Source organism: Lampetra fluviatilis, chromosome 34 (genome assembly GCF_964198595.1).
Source record: "Lampetra fluviatilis chromosome 34, kcLamFluv1.1, whole genome shotgun sequence".
Lineage (NCBI taxonomy): Eukaryota > Metazoa > Chordata > Hyperoartia > Petromyzontiformes > Petromyzontidae > Lampetra > Lampetra fluviatilis.
The window spans coordinates 119,572-141,532 of NC_136308.1; the positions used below are offsets into that span (position 1 = coordinate 119,572).

General features: G+C 54.8%; 2 protein-coding genes across 5 annotated transcripts; both read right to left on the reverse strand.

The window, feature by feature from the left end:
• Positions 1-269: 269 nt before the first annotated feature.
• LOC144944245 (dual specificity tyrosine-phosphorylation-regulated kinase 2-like) lies at positions 270-9,073 on the reverse strand. 4 transcript variants are annotated; one of them, XM_078872246.1, is made up of 4 exons: positions 8,968-9,073; positions 6,653-6,750; positions 4,451-5,389; positions 270-2,948 (listed from the first exon to the last, which is right to left on the reverse strand). In XM_078872246.1, coding segments are annotated over exons 1-4 (1,824 nt in total). In that variant the 5' UTR covers positions 8,969-9,073; the 3' UTR covers positions 270-2,162. The 4 variants fall into 4 exon arrangements, with proteins under 4 accessions (XP_078728372.1, XP_078728371.1, XP_078728370.1 ...); XM_078872245.1 differs by having other exon boundaries at positions 8,964-9,045; XM_078872244.1 differs by lacking the exon at positions 8,968-9,073 and adding an exon at positions 7,555-7,642 and having other exon boundaries at positions 4,451-5,386.
• Positions 9,074-11,064: 1,991 nt separating this feature from the next.
• On the reverse strand, positions 11,065-21,802 carry TMEM43 (transmembrane protein 43; the record flags this gene model as incomplete). Its single annotated transcript, XM_078872540.1, is given in 12 exon segments — positions 11,065-12,138; positions 12,324-12,441; positions 13,515-13,616; positions 14,492-14,560; positions 16,187-16,302; positions 16,552-16,622; positions 17,738-17,807; positions 18,154-18,203; positions 18,454-18,548; positions 19,368-19,505; positions 21,597-21,658; positions 21,661-21,802. Coding segments are annotated over 12 exon segments (1,263 nt in total), but the record flags the coding sequence as incomplete, so codon positions are not given.
• Between the last annotated feature and the right edge of the window lie 159 nt (positions 21,803-21,961).

Sequence of the window (21,961 nt, forward strand, 5' to 3'; positions counted from 1 at the left end):
GTGGACAATGTTTCTAAGTTAGCCTTAGTCTATCTGAAATGAGCAATGTATCGAGTAAGAGTTCAACATGAAGCCACCGGATCTCAGTACACATTAATCCCTGCCTTCTGAATACAGGTGCCAATTCCCGCATCGTGAAGAGTCAAACTCGGACGGGTGGCGATTCTCGTGTTCGCAGACATGAATATGAAAACAGTGATTGCTAAAACATCATCGGTTACAGTTGTATGTACAAGAACCCACTTGCGAGTGAACGATGCGCACCAAAGTTGCATTTATATTTTATTTAGCTTTTGTCCACAGCAACGTTAGTGTCAGCTAGCATATACGAGACACGTTACAGATACACGGTCTGCACATTAAGAGCGATCAGAAATGTTTTTGGTTCTCCTGCCGGCAACGTGCCACGATGGGTACGCGGTGTAACGTTGACCCGACTGACATCTACCTCCATCAGCATCTTATTCGTTCACATTTCATCAGTTTAACTCCTCAAATCCAAGTGCCTTGAAATGGATTCACACAACACTGTCATGCGTACGCACCACTTACAAACGTCACTTTGGTACGACAAATACCACGGCTAACATTAAATTAGTACGCGATCATCCTGCGACTGTACGAACAGTTGTGCAAAGTATAAAAATAGGATGTTTCACGTGATAACTTTGTTTAAAAAAAACACTCTAGCCAAGTCACCCACAGTTATTTTTATAAGTGTGTCCGTAGAGAGATTCTGGTCACCAGTGAATCGTCGTCGCAACGATGTTCGGTAAGGCACGACGGCACTGACATCTTAACAAGCACTGTACTGCTGGCGAGCTCTGCTGTAGTCGAACCAGTGCAACTCTGAGTCACGTACACACACTGCATCGTCAGTTATAAAATGAACCATGGTGCAAAAACCAAATATAAAACACGAGACACGTTTAAGAAAAGTCACACATTTCCTCAACAGCTTGAAGACCCGAGTTACTGCTGGAATTCATTGGAGAGACATTGGCCTGTAGTCACAGCTTGGCTCAGGCTTGGCTGTGGCACAAGTGAGCCATAGATCAGTCACCATGCTTAACCTGAGCTGGCTCTGGGCAATGGTCACAGACGTGTACGAGATATTCGCATGATCCGTGCCGAACCACGACTGTTCACTCACGCGTCATTGAAATCATCTGAGCGGCTCAAGCCTGAGCTGGGCTGTGATCGAGGACATGGTCCATAGACTGTGTCGTGCTTCATTGAGAAGGGCAAGGGTATCCTCACTGCTATTCATCAGCAAACCAAAACGCCACCGCCGCCACTGTCACAAGTCACACATTGGACAGCAATGGCTGATTATATCAGAGGCAAACTAAAGGTTTTCCCAAATGCTTAAATATGACGCTGAATTGATACGTCTTTTAGTGTTCATTATTTTGCTTGCTTACCTAGAAAAGCCTCACTGAGTCTCAATAATTTTAAAAGAAAAGGGTTCTACCAAGTTTTCATAGTAGGGGGGCGATGTTTCTGCTGCGCGTAATCCTAATTGAGTAATTTGCAATACCAGTTACATTTGTCACGTTTTTTTTGCTATGGGAGGAACCCCGCGCAGAACAGGGGGAAGAGATGACAAACTCCACAGACAGGCGCCAAGCTAGGACTTGAACCCAGGCGCTTCTTGCTGCGAGGCGCACGTGTCACCACTGCGCCTGATCAGTGTAGTCATCAAACAGCGCGAGTCACCCCCCGGGATCACACGCGGACGAGGCATCAGAGTGCGCGCGTGTTTGCAGACACCCTCTCTCTTCCTGCTCTTCATATAAAGCGGCGGCTGCTCATGCTGCCACTGCTGCAGTGGGACTCATCAAGCCATTTAGGAACGGCACCTACGCAACAACAAAGATGCACTAAGTGTTTTTAATTTTGCTGATTTTGGACACCACTGTTATATTTTGATCTGAAAGGTACAGCTTAGGTAAAAAAATTGCTTAAAAACCAAAAAGTCCTTCACTTTAGCAATAGTATTGTAAAATATTTTTTTCATTACAAAGAATCGTGAAAAAAATTTCGCGTAAAAACGTGTACTGCAAAAGTCTGGACCCTGGTAGCGTTCTTAAGATTAAAAAAACAAACTTTGTAAAAATTCAAGTTTTGTGCAGCTGTAATGTCTTCTCGCGTCAGAGACGTCAGCCCAGGATCTTGGGGAACACGGTTCTCGGGGGCCCCGCGGGGCTGTGCTCGTGCTGCTGCTGCTGCTGCTGGTGGTTGTTGGCGGACGCCGTAGCGCGAGTCCGGTGCTTCCCCGACGAGCCGGCGTGCGGCGCCGGCGGCAGCTTGGCCAGCGGGTCCGAGCGGCCTCCGCGGCGGCCCCCGTCCCCCCCGGCCGCCGCGGTGCCGGCGCCCGCCCCTCCGCCGCCGCCCCCGGCCCCCGACTGCGGGGGGGGCCTCGGCAGGCGGCGCCGGAGCCACGGGTGGCGCAGCGCCTGGGCGGGCGTGAGGCGCTCCGAGGGCTCCCACTCGAGGCACCCGCGCAGGAAGTCCAGCAGCAGGGGGTCGTCGCAACCGCGCAGCGCCGCCGGCAGCTCGCGACTTGCCGGCGGCCCGCGCGGCTTCCCGCGGCGCGAGCGCCCCGCGTTGAGCACCACGGCGCCGTCGGGCGCCTCGGTCACGCTGCAGTAGCGCGGGTGGCCGCGCGAGCTCACAAAGTTGCGCGAGCGCTTGCCCTGGGCGAGCAACCGCTGCGGCGGCATGCCCAGCAGCTCCATGGCGCAGGCCAGCTGGTCGCCCTCGTCCTCGCCCGGCAGCAGCGGGCTGCCCGTGAGCAACTCCGCCAGGATGCAGCCCAGGCTCCACATGTCGATGGGCGGGCCGTAGCGGGCGCCCAGCACCACCTCCGGCGCGCGGTAGAAGCGCGACTGGATGTACGTGTAGACCCGCTGGTGCTCGAAGCAGCTCGAGCCAAAATCTATCACCTGCGCCGGCAGCATCAAGAAGTTAAAGCAAACATTTACGTTTGGTAAAATGGTGAACGTACAATTTAAATACACGGGAATACCATATTAGGTACTATATCGTGTGTAGGCGATGCACTATATCATTAAAAGGCAAAGTGACTACCTGCTCAGATGATTATGGAGGCATTGGTGCTCATCTCTTGATTACATCTCTGAGCCTATGCTGGAAATTCTACATTCTTATGACAGGGCCGAGTCTTTCCATAAGGCAACCATCCCCAAAAAGTGGTGCCAATTTTATCGACCCGGAGGGATGATGGCTGAGTTAACCCCTAACAAGGATTTATGTTCATTCACCCAGGAAAGTCTCACCGAGTCTCACAACTCTATTTGAGGAGGGTTCTGTCATATTTTTCACAATAGGGTTAGATGTTGCTGCTGCTATATGCGATCCCAATCGTGTAATTTGCAGGTAATTATTCAGCACTGGGACGCTTTGCCAATACCAGTTACATTGTGCGTGTGTGTTTAGCTAGAGCGGGAGAACATACAAACTCCACGTGCCGAGTCAGACCTCGAATCCAGGAATGTCTTGCTGTGAGGCATGAGTGGCACTACTGCTCTGCCTTCAGTCTAAATGAATTACTCATCACAATGAGATGATGTCAATGACAGGACGACATTTTTACCATTTCCACTGACGCCTCCATCACTCCCGCTGCTTCACCTAACGGTTGACTCCGCAGATTGAGCTTGCCCTGCCCCAAAACATCAGCCTTGGTCACTCTACTGCTGGATGAAGGCCTCCACAAGCCACCACACGAGTTGATTTCCTCGCATCCTCTCGGACGCGCTGTGTAAAATTATTCTTGATCGTCGCCCATCATCGTTTCCTTCCAGTGGCAACGTGTTCTGCCCAGGCCCACTCACCTTCCTTCCCAGTTTGAATGGCGTCTCTAGCCCGCGTGTTTCCTCTCATCTATGCCATCCTCTTCCTCTTTCTCATTGTCATTTTAAGCAGGTGTCTCTCCACGCTTCTTTGCGCACTTTTTGTTCCGTATTTTTAATGACCATGTTTTTGAACGATGTGTCCTAGTAGATAGTCGTGTGCACTTTCTCTTTATGCATATGTATGTAGGCACATGGACCAGTGGTCCATGTGTCTACATACAGTTAAAGGGAGGCAGGGTGGCAGGCTGGCGGTGCAGTAGCAACACTCGTGCCTCACAGCCAGAAGCACCTGGGTTTGATTCCCGACTCAGGCACCTTTCTTCTGCGTGGAGTTGGCATTCTCTCCCCCTGCTCTGCATGGGTTTCCTCCCATAGCTAAGACACACAACGTAACTGGTATTGGACAAATGTCCCAGTGCTGAAAATGTACCTGCAAATTACTAATTTGGGATTACACACAGCAGCAACAACATCACCCCCACTACCAAAACTTGTCAGGACACTCCTGAATTAAATACTGAGATTTGAGACTCAAGTGAGGCTTCCCTGGGTAAAGGAGCAACGCGTACCTTGATGCCGCTGCGCCCGGGCTGCTTCAGGAGAATATTCTCTGGCTTCAGGTCGCAGTGAATGATGCGGTTCCGGTGCAGCGTGTCCAGACACTGCAGGATCGAGTGCGCAAACTTCCGCACCAACGCCAAACTAAACCCCTGGAACTTGTTCTTCTTGATGAGCTCGTAAAGATTCATGCTGAGCAACTCGAAGGTCATGCAGACATGCCCGCGGAAAGTGAAGCTCTCCAGCAGGTGGATGATGTTCATGCTGTTCTCCCGGTCCTGCTTGCGCAGGTGCTCCAGGATGCGGATCTCCTCCGCCGCCTGCCGGTGAAAGCGTTTCTCGTTGCGCACCATCTTGAGCGCCACATGCGTCTGGGTCTTGTGGTCAAAGGCCTTCACCACCTGCCCGAAGCTGCCCTTGCCGATGACCTTGAGCACCTCGTAGCGGTAGGCGACGTGGTCGTGCGCGACGTGCACGTACGAGCCCTGCTCGTCGTCGTAGCCGCAGTTGCTCGCTCCGCCCACGACCCCCGGCCGCTTCTTTGCATTGTGCCCCACGAAATATATCTCCGCGTAGTTGTAAATCTCCTGGTGCTCGTACGCCGTAAGCTTCTGCCCATACAGCCGCACCGCCTGCTCGGGAGACGCCGGCTGGCTCCGCTGCTTGCCGCCATTGTTGTTGTTGGGGGACGCGGAGCACGAGGCGTGATTAGTGCGGTCGCCGGACTTGGTGGAGGCTGGGCTGGCGCCGGCGCCGAGCGTCTTATCGGCTGCGCGCACCGCCGGCAGCGCGTGGGCCTTGCCGGCCAGCGGTGCGCCGTTGGGCTGCGACGCGAGCACCGGCCGCCGGGCACCGACGCCGGGGCTGTCGACATACAGCTGCTGCACCTGCAGCTGGGAGTGCGCCGAGAGCAGCGGATCGCCCGCGCCAGGCCTCGACGTGCCGCCCTGCTGTGGCCGTTCGGCGCGCACGTTGCCGAGGGAAGACACGCAGTCGAGTCAGTGCAAGGTCGGTGATTAGTACCGGTTATTGTTGTGCCAGCGGTATATACGGTGAAAATCGGTTCGTACTCGTTTACAGCACGTATAGAAAAGTCTCTTGCAATAAACACAGCGCGTTTTGATTGGAACCGAGAAACGAAGGGAGCTGACGCTGCCGTGGTGGTCGTGGTGGTGTCATGGGCAGCAGCATAATGGACTTGCAATCCAGAGGTCGCCGGTTCCATTCCTTTCCCAGCGCAGAAGTTGAAACAATGAGGCACGTTTATTAAATCCTCCAACCCCTGGCTTTTAGAACCAGTAATCGATTCTCAAAACGGTTACCGCTTTTCGGTGCGGTGAACCACCCCTGCGCTCAGTGGCTCGGCAGTAAAGCAATCAGAAGGATGAGAGTTCAATCCTGGATGACGATAATTATAATTTTCTTTGTTTAGTGTCAAGACTCTTATTAAGAAGGGTCCTAAAAAGTGTTCACAGTCGGGGGCAATGCTGCTGTGTGTGATCCCAATTGAGCAATTTGCAGATAATTTTTCAAAATTGGGATGTTTTGCCAATACCTGTTACATTGTATATTTTATTTGTGGAAACTGGAGAACCCATGCAGGACAGGGGGAGAAAACATCCTCCACACAGAAAGGCACCCCGAGTCGGGTATAGACCACATGTTGTGCTGTCTGCGAGTCAAGAGCGTCCACCACTGCGCTGGCCTGCCCCTCATGTCTCGTCATTACGGAAAACAATGTTGTCACAAAGGTTTGGATCCACAAGGGCCTGCAGGACCTAGTGATTCTGTAGGACGAGGGACCGTGGCACTCGCGAGCGAGATGGGAGAAGATGATCCCTGTGTCCACAGATATGTAATGTACTACTGCCAATTACCATTTTTAACAACCAAGATAAAGAAGCAGAAAATTTGCCTCCTTCCCTCAACTGTTCATTCACATAAAATATACAAATATTTTGACACATCCCACGGCCTCCTGGAGTGCATATCACAATCAGCAGTCAGGCTTGCTTGAATTAATTCTGGCCAACTGCCAGATGTCTATAGGCAAGAACCCTTTCAATTCGACATTGGTCCTGGTTCAAGACAAAACTATGTAAGTCAAGAGCTCGAAGTGTTCCCGTGTCCCCATGTCTCTGTGAGACTGCGACCATTTTGCAGGCCACGCGCGACGTTCACGAGGTGAACGCTCCCTGGCGCCGCGTCCTCACCGGCTGGCTCCTCAGGGGCGGTAACTCCACAGGCGTGACCGGATCTCCGCGGTGGCGTGGGGGGCCGGACTCCGGGCCCTTGTCTCCGGAACCGGCCACTGCAGCAGCAAGAAGACAAGAAATCGTGTCACTTCATTCACAACATCTGTAATTGACGAGGAAACCCAGCACAACAGAAACATTAATGCCGGCTGGGAATGGAGTTAGCAAAACACAGAGGTGCACAGCATGGCATGTACAAAGGATCTCAGCCTTATTCAGACCACCAGCGGAAAATAACTGGCCGGCTACATTTTTTCAACTCTTTGAGTTGGTGGTCTAATCTAAACATTGGCCACAGGTTGTTATTTTGCACTGGTGGTCTGGAAAAGGCGGAGACCTTTTTACATGCAATGCTGTACACCTTGGTGTCGTTGAATATAATCTTATCGCTTAACATTACACTTCATAACGTGTAATCTGTGCCCCACGCTCACACCATCATTCACGCCCCGTGATGTCACCAAACCTCTTGCATTATTGGCCAACTCCACATAATTTAATGTGCTCCACACGCGCAGCACCAGACACCCTGGACTATGGACACCCTGCGCCACACAACCAGCCCTGCACGCCTTGCACCAGACACCCTGGACACTTGACACCCACCACCCCCGAGCAGTGCGTCCTGCACCCCCCTTGCGTGGCCCGCATCTTCCCCGTGGCTGCGAGTCGGGGGTGACACTAAACGCGAATTCGCGGCGTTGGCAAAACTCCCCAATGCGGGGCTCCGCAACCGATTCATGAGACGCGGGCTCCCTCGGGCACTTGCAACGAAGATGTATCCACCCAAGTGGCAACCGACGACTCCTCCGACCACATCACCGCCCGTGTCGCCCCGCTCCTCCCCGGGGCTCCGGTACCTGCTGGGGCTGACGCCGCCTGCAGCGGCCTCCTCGTCACGAACATGGCGACTCTTGCCGGCCAGAGCCCCCAGTCTCCCCCCGTGTCTCCGTGTACCCGTGTCTCCCTGTCTCCCCCCTGTGTCTCCCCCGTGTCTCCCCCTGTGTCTCCCCCGTGTATCCGTGTCTCCCCCTGTCTCCCCCCTGTGTCTCCCTGTCTCCCCCTGTCTCCCCCCGTGTCTCCGTGTACCCGTGTCTCCCCCTGTGTCTTCGTGTCTCCCCCCTGTGTCTCCCCCGTGTCTCCCCCCTGTGTCTCCCCCCGTGTCTCCGTGTCTACCCCTGTGTCTCCCCCTGTGTCTCCCCCCGTGTCTCCGTGTACCCGTGTCTCCCCCTGTGTCTCCCCCCGTGTCTCCGTGTACCCGTGTCTCCCTGTCTCCCCCTGTGTCTCCGTGTCTCCCCCTGTGTCTCCCCCCGTGTCTCCGTGTACCCGTGTCTCCCCCTGTGTCTCCGTGTCTCCCCCCGTGTCTCCGTGTACCCGTGTCTCCCCCCGTGTCTCCGTGTACCCGTGTCTCCCTGTCTCCCCCTGTGTCTCCCCCTGTGTCTCCCCCCGTGTCTCCGTGTACCCGTGTCTCGCCCCGTGTCTCCGTGTACCCGTGTTTCAGATGACAGGCTCTCAATTGTGTGTGTTTCTCGTGTCATGCACCTCTGTTTCCCCTCATCTCTATCTCCCAGTGCCTCGCGTTCCTGTATATCTTTCTCTGCCACTCGTGCGTCTCCAGGTCCCTTGGTATATTTGTCTTTCCGTATCTCTCTCCGTGTTTATCTCCGTGCCTCTGTCCCCGTGTCTCTCTCCGCGTGTCTCTCTCCGCGTGTCTCTGTCCCCGTGTCTCTGTCCCCGTGTCTGTCCGTGTCTCTGTCCCCGTGTCTCTGTCCCCGTGTCCCTGTCCCCGTGTCCCTGTCCCCGTGTCCCTGTCCCCGTGTCTCTGTCCCCGTGCCTCTGTCCCCGTGCCTCTCTCCCCGTGTCTTCGCGTGTCCCCGTGTCTTCGCGTGTCCCCGTGTCTTCGCGTGTCCCCGTGTCTTCGCGTGTCCCCGTGTCTTCGCGTGTCCCCGTGTCTTCGCGTGTCCCCGTGTCTTCGCGTGTCCCCGTGTCTTCGCGTGTCCCCGTGTCTTCGCGTGTCCCCGTGTCTTCGCGTGTCCCCGTGTCTTCGCGTGTCCCCGTGTCTTCGCGTGTCCCCGTGTCTTCGCGTGTCCCCGCGAACCGGACCCCGCATCCCAAGATGGCGGCTCCCTCCCTTGCACCGCTCGGCGCCAGCGCCCCGCAACGTCTCCCACTCCCTCGCCTCACGCTCCCTCACACTCCCTCTCACGCTCCCTCTCACGCTCACTCACTCACACTCCCTCACACTCCCTCTCACACTCCCCTCACTCACTCACTCGCCGAGTTCCTCGTCTCTCGACCCGCGCGTCTCGGCGCCACCGCGTCTCCCTCACGCCGAGCCCAGGGACCGCGGGGGCGGCGTCTCTATGGCGACGCGTGGCCCCGACCTCGGCCCCGGGGACCGTGGCGATTTCACCGCGAGGCTCCATCCAGACCGCCCACGCGAGGCGGCTGCTGCTGCCCCCCCCGCGCCCCCCCCTGCCCGCCCCCCCCTGCCCGCCCCCCCCCCCTGCCCCCCCCCGCCCCCCCCCGCGCCCCCCCCCCCTCGCGCCCCCCCCGCACCCCCCCCCGCACCCGCCCCCCCCCGCGCCCCCCCCTGCCCCCCCCGCCCCCCCCGCGCCCCCCCCCGCGCCCCCCCCCGCGCCCCCCCCCGCGCCCCCCCCGCGCCCCCCCCCGCCCCCCCCCGCGCCCCCCCCCGCCCCCCCCCCGCGCCCCCCCCGCGCTGTGCGCCCGCGACCAACCCCGGGGGGCGGCCGCCTCCATTCAATCTCCCGGTGCGGCAAGTTGGGGGGTGGTGGGTGGCGGTGGCGGGTGGCGGGTGGTGGGTGGCGAGGGGCGGTGGTGGGTGGCGGCCTGCAGTGTGGTGGGTGGCGGTGGTTGAGTCGCGGTGTGTGTCACTCAAAGGCTTACGCGCCCATAGTTGGTTCATTAAGACGTGTGTGTATATTGTTAGTTTAACACGTAGACTTTCGTGACAAGTTTATTGTTACGAGATAATTCTGAGTAAAGTCACCTACTTTTAAAAGTTAAGTTTAAAAAAATGTATTACCAATACCATTAAACATTTACTAATTTGTCCAGGAAAGCCATGCTGAGTCCTCTGAATCTCTTTCAGGATGGTCCTGCATTTTTTTATTTTAAGATGTTTCGAGACTGTTTATATCATGGGACCTCCTTTGCCAGTGTCAAAATATGATTATCGGTTTTCCCCTTTTTTCTGGCAACAAAACAGGTGTCAGGATTCATCTTCTTGGTTCTTTCGGTAAAGTCACGTAGAAGGGAAATAATAAAATAATAAAAATAAAACATTATACAATAATTCTCACGTTTCGGCCACAACGCAAGCAGCCGTCCTCAGGTGAAGAAATAGGTCTGTCGAGAAGACAGCGTCTTCAGAAACAGGTCTGAGAGAGAGCGTCTGAAGATGCTGTCTTCTCGACAGACCTGTTTCTTCACCTGAGGACGGCTGCTTGCGTTGTGGCCGAAACGTCGTGCGAATTATTTTGTTTTATTTTTATGATTTTATTACTTGCCTTCTACGTGACTTTACCGAAAGAACCAAGAAGATGAATCCCTGCAGTCACGAAAGCTTTAAATCGAAAAAGGTGTCAGGATGTTAAAACATCAAACTGAAACCTTTAACATGGAATCATGTCGACATTAACCACAGCTACTTGTGGTGAAAATACAAACAAAAACATGCTCTGACAGTATATGCAGCATATATGCAAATACTTGTTTTGATTCCTTGCAAAAGGTTTCAGTTTGGTGTTTTTACATCCTAACACCTGTTTTGTTGCCAGAAAAAATGGGAAAACCTCTTCTTACATTATTCCCTTACGGATGGAAACAGATGGCGAGAAGTCGACCTGCTGTAACTGCCTTCCAGTGAGCCAGGCCATGGAACCTCGACACTCGCGCGGTGATCCACCAACCCTGGCTGCTGCCTCCCGGCAGTGCCACGTGCTGCAGCACAGCCAGCACCGCCTGGCTGGGAGGAATCGTACCGAGCTGACAATCGATGTCAACTCCCGTGGCTGAGCTCAAGCGAGCAGCTTCGCCATCCGGAATGTTGCAAGTTCAAATCCTGGTTGAGAGTTGACTCGGCCCACCATTCCTTCGGGGATAAATTAAATACCAACTTTGTGGGGAAGCCAACCGCGGTCGTCCTCTGGGTCGACTCACCCCGACATAGGAATGAAGAATTTCCACACGAGCTCCGATGACTTATTGTTCATCGGAGCCGGAGCTCGCTCGGACTCGACACACCGTCTTGGGTACTTGCTGCCCATGGGAGGTGGACGCGGGGCACAGACAAACACATCCCTCTCGCTCCTCTTACTGTGTGAACGCAATGCAACTGTAAACACCAGGAGAGTTTTTTGCTTGTATTTATTATGAAACAAATTCAAATACAAAAAAAGCATACAAATGTATTTCATGTTGTAGCACAACGGAAAAGTGGAGTTTGTTCAACTCTTTGGTAATAATCTGATTTTAATTCCACTGTATACCGAGTGACACTGATCGCAGCCGTTCCTTTTCAGTGTTGCTGTGCTGTACTTCCTTCTACTGGCGAGCCAGGGTATGGCTCCTCTTCAATGCCCATGGGAAAGAAGTTTTGCAACATGTGTGATCCACCAACCCTTGCCTTCAAAGTGCGAGATTACAGGCTACTTGCATACCCACCAACAACATCCTGCTAAATTACCAATGGCACGTTCTGGTAATTTACAGTAGAAATATGTGGACGGCTATATAGACTTTGGAATTAAGGCTGCAGGAATGATGAGTTCAGTTGATGTGTAACGAGCTGAGAACTCAACAGACCAGAATGAGTCTCACTGCAAGAGTGAGCGGGGTAAAGCAAGGTTGTCATTATGCTTGTTTAACCAGGAAAGAGGGTCCTGCCAAGTTTTGGCAGTAGGGGGCAATGTTGCTGCTATGTGTGATCCCAATTCAGGAATTTGTAGGTAATCTTTTAGCATTGAGATGCTTGGCCAATGCCAGGAAACCAAATTTAAGACAGAGGCGCCAGAGTCAAACCCGGTCGCAACTTGCAGTGTGGCACAAGCATCACCACAGGCGCAACTTGCAGTGTGGCACAAGCATCACCACAGGCGCTGCCACCCTGCTGCACAGCGAGTGGAGTGAACGCGCATTTGAAGGCAGCAGAGACGCAGACCGCCCACCCCGTCGTGCACACTGGTGACAGTGCTACTCTTTTTTTGAGCGCATCGCTTGCGCGGGCCTGGCTTGCGGCCACACGAGCCTCCAAGGCACCATCACGACTGTGACGGCCGCCAGCAGCAGTAACGCGGCGTGTGCGGGGTGGTAGGCCAGCCAGCTGAGCGCAACGACGGTCACTGAGAGCGACACGGCGCCGATCGCCGCAAACACCGACAGGCCAAGGTTCACGAGGTCACGCACCAGCGGCAGCCAATCCACTGCAGAGGCCAAAGGGACACACGCACACGCCCCCCCTCAACGTCTTAGTCACCACCACACACCGCTCGCATTTCGGACAAAAATTCACGCAGTTCTCAATCGATCTTGGTTAATTCCATACAAACACCCGCAAATACAGCACGTCTACAGTGTCCCTGCTGCTGCTGGCCGCGACATTTCTTACCGAGCGTGTGGACGATGTTGACCATGAGCCTGATAGCCAAGTACATGAGAAGCAGGCCGGCGGCACGCAGTGCCCAGCTCAGCTGCCGGTTGCTCTGGTGCTCCAGCTCAAAGAGCTCCTGCGGGGAGGCAGAGAGCCATCATAATAGAGCACCATCGCTTTGAGACCCGGAGTGCAGGTGCTACAGAGGAAGCAGCAGCATTGGTGGCCCTAACCTCTTGACCTTGCATAACAATAATCGACGTCGTCCTGGAGAATAAAATTAACTAAATAAACAAGCGGACAATACACGCTGCATTCACATCCCATCGGGCCACACCTGGGAGTGCACCACGACAGTAGCGTTAGCTCAACGCAAGCGAGACTCTGGACCGGTTTCGACATCCACTGTCTCAACAGCAGAGTGAGGCTTGCGTCACCTTACAAATAGTTCTCTTCAGAGTAGTTTATTACCACACTCAGTGGCTGAATGGCAGCAGGAGCTCCTCCATCCCTCTCTTCAGTTTAACCACCGGCCAAGTGGCTCGGTGCGAGTGGCTCACAGCAATCGGAATGTTCTGAATTCAAATCCTCACTTGGGGTCGACTCAGCGTGTGTAATCGTCCCTCCGGAGTCAATGAAATAAGCACCACTTTGTGGGGAAGTCAACAGACGTTATCCTACGGATAGACTCACCCCCACCATATGAATATGGAATTTTCATCACTGGCTCTGCAGGGCTGCGAATGAAAGAGGAGCGTCATGCCTCGATGCTCACTCCGACGTTTACCCCATTGAGCTGGGCGATGAAAGCCGAGCTCCGTCGCCCCAAGTAGCTTGGCGGCGACGCCCGTGCCCCACAATGAGAACCATCCTGGGGGCACGATTCCCAACTCGGGCGCCTCTCTGTACATTCTCTCCCCGCTCGGCATGGGTTTTCTCCACGTTCTCCAGTTTTCCTTCCATCGCTAACACAATGTAACTGTCACTGGCTAAATATCTCGATGCTGAAAAATGACCTGCAATTTACTCAACTGGGACCACACAGCAGCAGCAACAATGCCCCCCCCGCCTGCAAAAAGTTGGCAAGACCTTTCTGAAAGAGTCTTGAGACTCAGGAAGGCAGCTTTCCTGGGTAAACAAGTTGAACAATAATGATCAAGAAGGTGTTTATGTAGTTGTGCTGCCACAAGCTTGGGCGGTTTGCAGCACCTGGGCAGAGAATCGGCCCGGGTGGAGGAGAGCCAGGGAGCTCCCAGACTTTGTTGCGTGAGCCACCAGCTGCTCGCCTTGCTGCTTGGCGATGATGGACACCTGCACAGAGATACGGCCAATGCTGGGTGGGGCCTTCAGAGGCCGACAACAAACACAAACATCCCCGTATAACTTCAACAGATTGTTGGGGCAAGTTGTGTTAGCGAGCACCTATGGAAGGCAAAACAGCACACGAAAGGGTGGGTGGCCAGCACACTCGGCTGCTGCCTTTGTCTCCCCAGTGGCGATGTTTATAAACTGCACTAGATACTCATTTGAGGCTGAGTTGACCTGAGGGAGGCCCAGGACCGGTTCAGACAATCGTCACTGGTGTTGGCCGCGAGCGGGAATCGAACTTGGGTCACCGAATTCGTAGTGCAGTGCGCTAACTGCTGCATCACCGCTCCCCACAGAGGCTGACAGCCACACACCCACATACGTCGCCAAGCACACATCCCAATCGTCAAGCGGCCAGCCACCAAATCAACTATTAGAGTAGTATGAAGTAAGCGTTAACACGCTTCTTGACGTTAGCAGGGTTATTCCTGAAAGATCTTGGGGAAAGGGAACAATGATAAGTGTGAGGGACGAAGCAGAGTGGGTGGTGAGTTAGTTGTTGGGTGGGCGAGTGGGTCTGAGTATGGGTGAGTGGGAGAACGAGCGCTTGAGATGTTGTGGTGTGCAGTGTGGTTGGTGAACACGGTGTGGATGAATGAGGTGAAACGGTCAGTGTCTGGCCAACCGAGTCCTCAACACGGGTGGGAGAATCGAGGAGCGATGCTCACAAGAGCACGAAGTCTCTCATATTTCGTAAAAACTACAGCAGACAGCTCGAGAGCGCCGTTGTCCAAATGGCTGTCTGTTATTTCGCTTGCGGTTTCACTTTCCTGAATCAGTTTGTCCCCCCGAGTGAACACTCCAAATAAACCTCGTACCTCCTCACCATCCTCTCCACTCGAGCCGGCAGAGGAGAAGGACACGCGGAGGTCGCCCACCTGCGCGTACTGATGCACGCCGCACGACAACACACGACAAATGCATGTCCATGCTGCAACACGACGCCCGGCGGCCTTCAAGACAAGTGAACGCGTTGACGCGGCCCAGCGGTGTTAAGCTGGCCGCTCGTTGCAAAGGTTCGCAATTAAAATCTCGCAGGCCGCCCCGGTTAATACTGCGGGTGTAATGAAGCACAAAATACTACACGCCATCTGCTTCGCAGTGCACATACTCTTAGGTTTTTTCGGTAAAGTCACGTAGGTAAAAAATAATACTAAAATAATAATATTGATTTAAAGCTTTCGTGACTGCAGGGATTCATCTTCTTGGTTCTTTCGGTAAAGTCACGTAGAAGGGAAGTAATAAAATAATAAAAATAAAACATAATAAAATTATTCTCACGACGTTTCGGCCACAACGCAAGCAGGCGTCCTCAGGTGAAAACCAGGTCTGTCGAGGCGACAGAGTCTGAATCTATTCAGACTCTGTCTGAATCTATTCAGACTCTGTCGCCTCGACGGACTCTGTCTGAATCTATTCACTCTGTTGCCTCGACGGACCTGGTTTTCACCTGAGGACGGCTGCTTGCGTTGTGGCCGAAACGTCGTGAGAATAATTTTATTATGTTTTATTTTTATTATTTTATTACTTCCCTTCTACATGACTTTACCGAAAGAACCAAGAAGAAAAATAATAATAAATGAAAATAACTAAATTAAATCACGACGTTTCGGAGGCAACACAAGTCTCCGTCTTCAGGTGGGACCGTCACAGCCAAATTTACTGTATCAAGTGAAGAGAAATCCAAGAGACAAGATCTTATATACTGGTTAAGGGGAGGGGGCTTATCTAAATGTGGCAGTCAGGGACTGGGAGGGTGGGGGGTTAGAAGGGAAGGTGGGCGGGGCTAGAAGGGAGGGTGGGGGGCTAGAAGGGAAGGTACAAATGAAGAACCTCACAGGGGTTACGGCCGATGTTGGCTGCCAAATACAAAATAGCACCACTGTTAAACGCTCGGGATGTCAGCAACTCGGTAAAATAGACTAGTACCTGTCAGATAAGATGGTACAAATATGCGTAATTAAATCTTTTTTACATGGTTAATAACATCTTTCCAATGATTGCTCAATTTGTACCCATCATCACGGTTGTGGTTATGTCTATGTTTGTATATCTGGATGGCTTCGTGGACAAACCTTTGATGGTAGCCAGAAGGTTTGCAGAGCACCTTGGTCTCGGAAAAGACAATGTCATGAGAGCCCACAGCGTTGTAACAATGATCGGCAACGGCAGAAGACTCAGTTTTGCCGTGTTTCAGATCTGACTTGTGCTCGCGGACACGATCAGAGACATGACGTTTCGCAGTGCACGTTGAAGATGCCGTCACGTCCTTTCAAAAGAGTCGGCCATCGTGTATCGGCGTCACGGTCCACCTTTGTAAAATTTGAACAAATGACACTAAAATTACTCAACTAGAATCAGACGCACAGCATCATCATCACCCCCGAGTGTGAAACCTCTGCAGACTGCGCCTGGGAAACACAGCGGCGCCTTCCTCTGCGTCGGTCTGGCGCTACGAGAACGACATCATTTGACTTTGACTCCCTCGGCAAATAGCGGCCGCGTTGCCTCACCTGGCCCGGGTGGTAGCGGTGGTAAAAGTGATTGTCGTGGATCTCCGTGTCAGCATTGGGCGGACTCATCCCGAGCAGGGCTATGGGCCGGAACCAGGTGATCTTCTCCAGGAGATCTGCGGTAGAGCACCCGGCGTGACCGTGAACACCGCTCACCCCGCGACATTCTCACGCCGTGAGCCGACCGAAGACCCTCCCCTGTGAGATACGAGGCCTGGCCCGACGCAAAACAGCACGACGCGCAACAACCACGGGCGTCGTTGTGGGGAACGGAAGAAACTAGACAAGCAGATGGGGGAGGCTCCTGGCTGCACGTGTCTCCACGCGAAAGACGCGAGTGGTGCGGGGCCAGGGTGAACGGTCACCTGCAGAGAGGAGGAGCCGGCCCACGCGCGCGTCCGAGGCCACGGCCGTGAGGCTCTCCACCGCCATGATGCTGCAATACAATCACACGCACGGCGTCACGGAGCATGGCGTCACGAGGGCGGTGGCGGTGAGGTCAGAACACTCGCGCCATGCTTGTTTAATATGATTAAGGTACCAGGTGGGAGTGGTCTGCATCTTAGCACACAATATGTAAATCTAGCACAGCAGGATGGAAAAGTGGTGATGCTGGTGCCTCAGCAAGAAGTGTCTCGGTTCAATTCAACAGTCTGTAAACAATCTTGATTTGAAGCTTTCGTGACTGCAGGAATCCACACTCTTTGGTTCTTTCGGTAAAGTCACGTAGGTAGAAAATAAAATAAATCACGACGTTTCGGGCGCAACACAAGCGTCCGTCATCAGGTGAGAAAGCATGGTCTGCTGCTGAGTCGGACTGTTTTAAAAGGCTTGAAATGTGTGTAGCCCAAGGGTCATAAAGAAGTAGTCGGGGCTAGTGATGTTAATGTGAGAAATTAGCATGTAAATGTAAGATCGGAGAGCGGCCTCCTCGACGAGGGCACGGAAGTGGCTGTCAATGTGAGAGATTAGCATGTTAATGTAAGATCGAATAGTGGCTTCTATGAGGCAAGAGCGTCAACGCAAGAGAACCACCGCAACAGTAGCCATGCCAGTGAGACACACGGCCCATGACACAATAAGAACCAACGATACATCGAGGCTAAGGGAGCAGTAGTGGCCATGTTAGAGAGACCCCAGCCCGTTAATGCAAAGGCATCCCACAGGGCAATGCAACTCAGTCGGAGATAACAGCCAAACGGCAGGAAGGATGGAAGCATCACAGCGAGTTATGACTTTACCTGGAGAGGCGAGTCTGTTAAGACCATCTATATACAGGAATCTTTGCGTTGTGTGATGCTGTGGTTGTCAGTCGGTAACAATGCTGTGGTGGCTGTGTGCCATGCTAATTGGCATTACCCTCATGCCACTCACAGCTGCCACATATGTATGTTTATATATAGAACTTATTTCGCACCGTACGAAGCCAACCGCACTAATTGGAGGTGCGAGGGGCTGGTGACACCTCCACAGGAAGAGGCGAGGAGGGAGATCGGAGAGGTGAGGGGAGAATGGGGGGGTGAGGTGAGCGGGAGAGTAGCGCTGGGTCACCTGGGGTTCTGGTGGCCAAATTCTTTGTCGAAGTTGCGGCTGTTGACCACGTCGCTGCGCCACTCTGTGTCTGAAGAGACAACGCGACCGAGATAGCCAGTTGTTTGTAATGCAGCATTTATGCGACGTAAAGATCAAGGGACGAGGGGACGAGTTCAGGTCTTGATGGTGGTGTTTCAGCTCTGTACAATTCAGTGTCTCTATTGGCAGTCGGGCTTCTCTTGCAACTGTGTCTCGTCGGAGACGACCCCCGTCAGGTACGGCTCCTGGTTCTAGGCAAAGCCATTGAATACACAACAAAGAACGAGCACAAGTGCCGGCGACGAGACGCCCTCCACGAAGGCACTGGCGGCGTGTTTGTGCCCAACAGGCGAGGAGCCGCTCCGCTCGAAACAGGGCCCCAGGCAGACACTCACCATACGAGTACCTGGCTTCTCGTTTCACGTCGCTCCCCTCCTTGTACTCCCTGCACAACGAGAACGCACACCGTGACACGGCGCTACGCACCGACAGCCCCAGAGTGGCCCCTATCCAGCACACAGCATTGCAACGAGACGCGGCCAGGAGAAACACCCGACCCCATGGCGTTCCAGCAGGGTCCTCTCTGGAAGAAGCGATCCCACTCGAGCCAGGATAAACATGCGTGGTAAACGTGGCGATTGGCGAGTCCGGCGAGCGCGTGGCGAGTGTGGCGAGCGGTGTGGTCGGGTCTGCACCTGCCGTCTTCGTGCTCCACCCACTGGTACATCTCCACGTGGCGCCGCAGCTTCACGGCGTGCACGCGAACGCCGTAGTTGGGGTCGTACAGTGGCTGAGCGAGGCAGCGAGATGCAGCGCGTTAGACACCCGTTACCGTCATTATCATCATTGTTATCTTTACCATCGTTATCATCATCACAATCAGTTATCTTTGCAGTCATTGTAATCACCACCACCAATACCATCATCACTGTCATCATCATTTTCATTGCCGTGTTTGTTTTGATGTAATATTGGTATCTTTGTAATTAGTTTTTGTTGCTGCTGTGCTCACTTCCGTGTACAATAGTTAAGCAACCAGGTAGACGGGATCACCATCCCTGTAACAAAGTAAACCAAAGCAAAATCACTCGTAACGCTGCGAAAGAAAGCACGTTGAGCACATTTTTTTACAGACAAGTGGGAAATCAGGCCAGAGCCGGCACTAACAATCGCCCAAGCTCTGTGGTCCTATAGTGGGATGTCTGGCCAACGCCATAAATGTATGTTTATACGAGTGGGAAGAATATGGAGTACCCGGAGAAAACCCACCCTTTATTTAACCAGGATGTGTAATAAACCCATTGAGATGTACGACCTCTTGCGCAGCATCAGCAGCAGCGATGGCACGGAGGACAACAGCAGCGCGCAGCAGTCTACATGATGGCAGCAGCAGCTACAGCAGCTACAGCAGCATTCACTAAGCAGTGGCACGCAGCAAAACACCAGCAACAGCACAGAAGCTGCTGCTGTACAACAGCAGCAGTGGTGGTGTGACATCGTTCAGGATTTTTCAGGCCCCATGCTGCTTGTTTAATGTTCTGGGGCTCAGTTTTTCTCCTTGTAATGTCACCCAGTAGCAGCTGCTGGTGGAATGAAAGCAGCAGCGAACCTTCTCCGTACGAATCGGCCCGGACAGGTGGACGAGCTGCCCCTCGAACTCGCTCGCCACCGAGACCGGGGCCTGCGGGAGGCTTTTCACAACGGCCAGACCCTCGTCCAGAGCAGCGGCAGTCTTCACGGCGCGTCCCTGCACACACGAGCACAGAGACACGGGCACACGGAGACACGGGCACACGGAGACACGGGCCCACACACACACACACAAGCACACAGAGACACGAGGTACAGCCAGGTGCAGGTGGTTGTACGCGTGTCAGTATGTAAATGAAGATTACTGGGCTTGTTTAACCAGGGAAGCCTCACCGAGTCTTCACTTTTTTCAGGAGGGTCTTGCCACGTTTCCGCAGTAGGGGGCGATGCTGCTCTGTGATCCCAATTGAGTCATTTGCAGTCAGTTTTTCGGCATTTGGATGTTTGTCCAATACCAGTTACACTTTGTGGGGTTTTCAGGTATGGGAGGAATCCGGCAAACCCGGAGAAACCCCACACTGAACAGGGGGGAGAGCGAACAAACAACCCCCACACAGAGAGGCACCCGGGTCAGGAATCGAGCCCAGGGCGCGTCCTGGCCCCGAGGCGCGAGTGTCGCAACCACTGCGTGCCCCCCGAGCGAGGCGGGACGCGTCTCGCCCTCCTCCTCCTCGCCCCCTCATCCTCCTCCTCTCCCCCTCATCCTCCTCCTCTCCCCCTCATCCTCCTCCTCTCCCCCTCATCCTCCTCCTCTCCCCCTCATCCTCCTCCTCTCCCCCTCCTCCTCTCCCCCTCATCCTCCACCCTCTCACCCCTCATCCTCCTCCTCTACCCCCTCATCCTCCTCCCTCTCCCCCTCATCCTCCTCCTCTCCCCACTCATCCTCTCCCCCTCATCCCCTCCCTCCCCCTCATCCTCCTCCTCTCCCCCTCATCCTCCTCCTCTCCCCCTCATCCTCCTCCTCTCCCCCTCATCCTCCTCCTCTCCCCCTCATCCACCTCCTCCTCTCCCCCTCATCCTCCTCCTCTCCCCCTCATCCCTCCTCCTCCCCCTCATCCTCCTCCTCTCCCCTCTCCTCCCCTCCTCCCCCCTCATCCTCCTCCTCTCCCCCTCCTCCTCTCCCCTCATCCTCCTCCTCCTCTCCCCCTCATCCTCCTCCTCTCCCCCTCATCCTCCTCCTCTCCCCTCATCCTCCTCCTCTCCCCCTCCTCCTCCTCTCCCCCTCATCCTCCTCCTCTCCCCCTCCTCCTCTCCCCCTCATCCTCCTCCTCTCCCCCTCATCCTCCTCCTCTCCCCCTCATCCTCCTCCTCTCCCCCTCATCCTCCTCCTCTCCCCCTCATCCTCCTCCTCTCCCCCTCATCCTCCTCCTCTCCCCCTCATCCTCCTCCTCTCCCCCTCCTCCTCTCCCCCTCATCCTCCTCCTCTCCCCCTCACTCCTCTCCTCTCTCCCCCTCATCCTCCTCCTCTCCCCCTCCTCCTCCTCTCCCCCTCATCCTCCTCCTCTCCCCCTCATCCTCCTCCTCTCCCCCCTCCTCCTCTCCCCCTCATCCTCCTCCTCTCCCCCTCATCCTCCTCCTCTCCCCCTCATCCTCCTCCTCTCCCCCTCATCCTCCTCCTCTCCCCCTCATCCTCCTCCTCTCCCCCTCATCCTCCTCCTCTCCCCCTCATCCTCCTCCTCTCCCCCCTCATCCTCCTCCTCTCCCCCTCCTCCTCTCCCCCCCCTCATCCTCCTCCTCTCCCCCTCCTCCTCCTCTCCCCCTCCTCCTCCTCTCCCCCTCATCCTCCTCCTCTCCCCCTCATCCTCCTCCTCTCCCCCTCATCCTCCTCCTCTCCCCCCTCATCCCTCCTCCTCTCCCCCTCATCCTCCTCCTCTCCCCCCTCATCCTCCTCCTCTCCCCTCATCCTCCTCCTCTACCCCTCATCCTCCTCCTCTCCCCCTCATCCTCCTCCTCTCCCCCTCATCCTCCTCCTCTCCCCCTCATCCTCCTCCTCTCCCCCTCATCCTCCTCCTCTCCCCCTCATCCTCCTCCTCTCCCCCTCATCCTCCTCCTCTCCCCCTCATCCTCCTCCTCTCCCCCCTCCTCCTCTCCCCCTCATCCTCCTCCTCTCCCCCTCATCCCTCCTCCTCTCCCCCTCATCCTCCTCCTCTCCCCCTCATCCTCCTCCTCTCCCCCTCATCCCTCCTCCTCTCCCCCTCATCCTCCTCCTCTCCGGCTGCCGCTCGTCAGCGCCGCGGGAGGCGCGCACCTCGTTGGTGACGAGGAGGAAGACGGCGCCCAGCAGCAGCAGCGCGCCCGCGGCGGTGCCACGGCGCTCCGCCCCATGCGCTCCAGGAACCCGGTCGCCTCCTCCAGGGCGTGGGGGGGCGAAGCCTGAACCACCACGCGGGAACAAGTCACACACGAACCACCACGCGGGAACAAGTCACACACGAACCACCACGCGGGAACAAGTCACACACGAACCACCACGCGAGAACAAGTCACACACGAACCACCACGCGGGAACAAGTCACACAACACAGAAACAGTCACAAGAACCAGCAACAGACGTTACTAAACACACAGGAACGAACCCGAACCCGTGTAAATGCAACACCGTGAGACTGATGA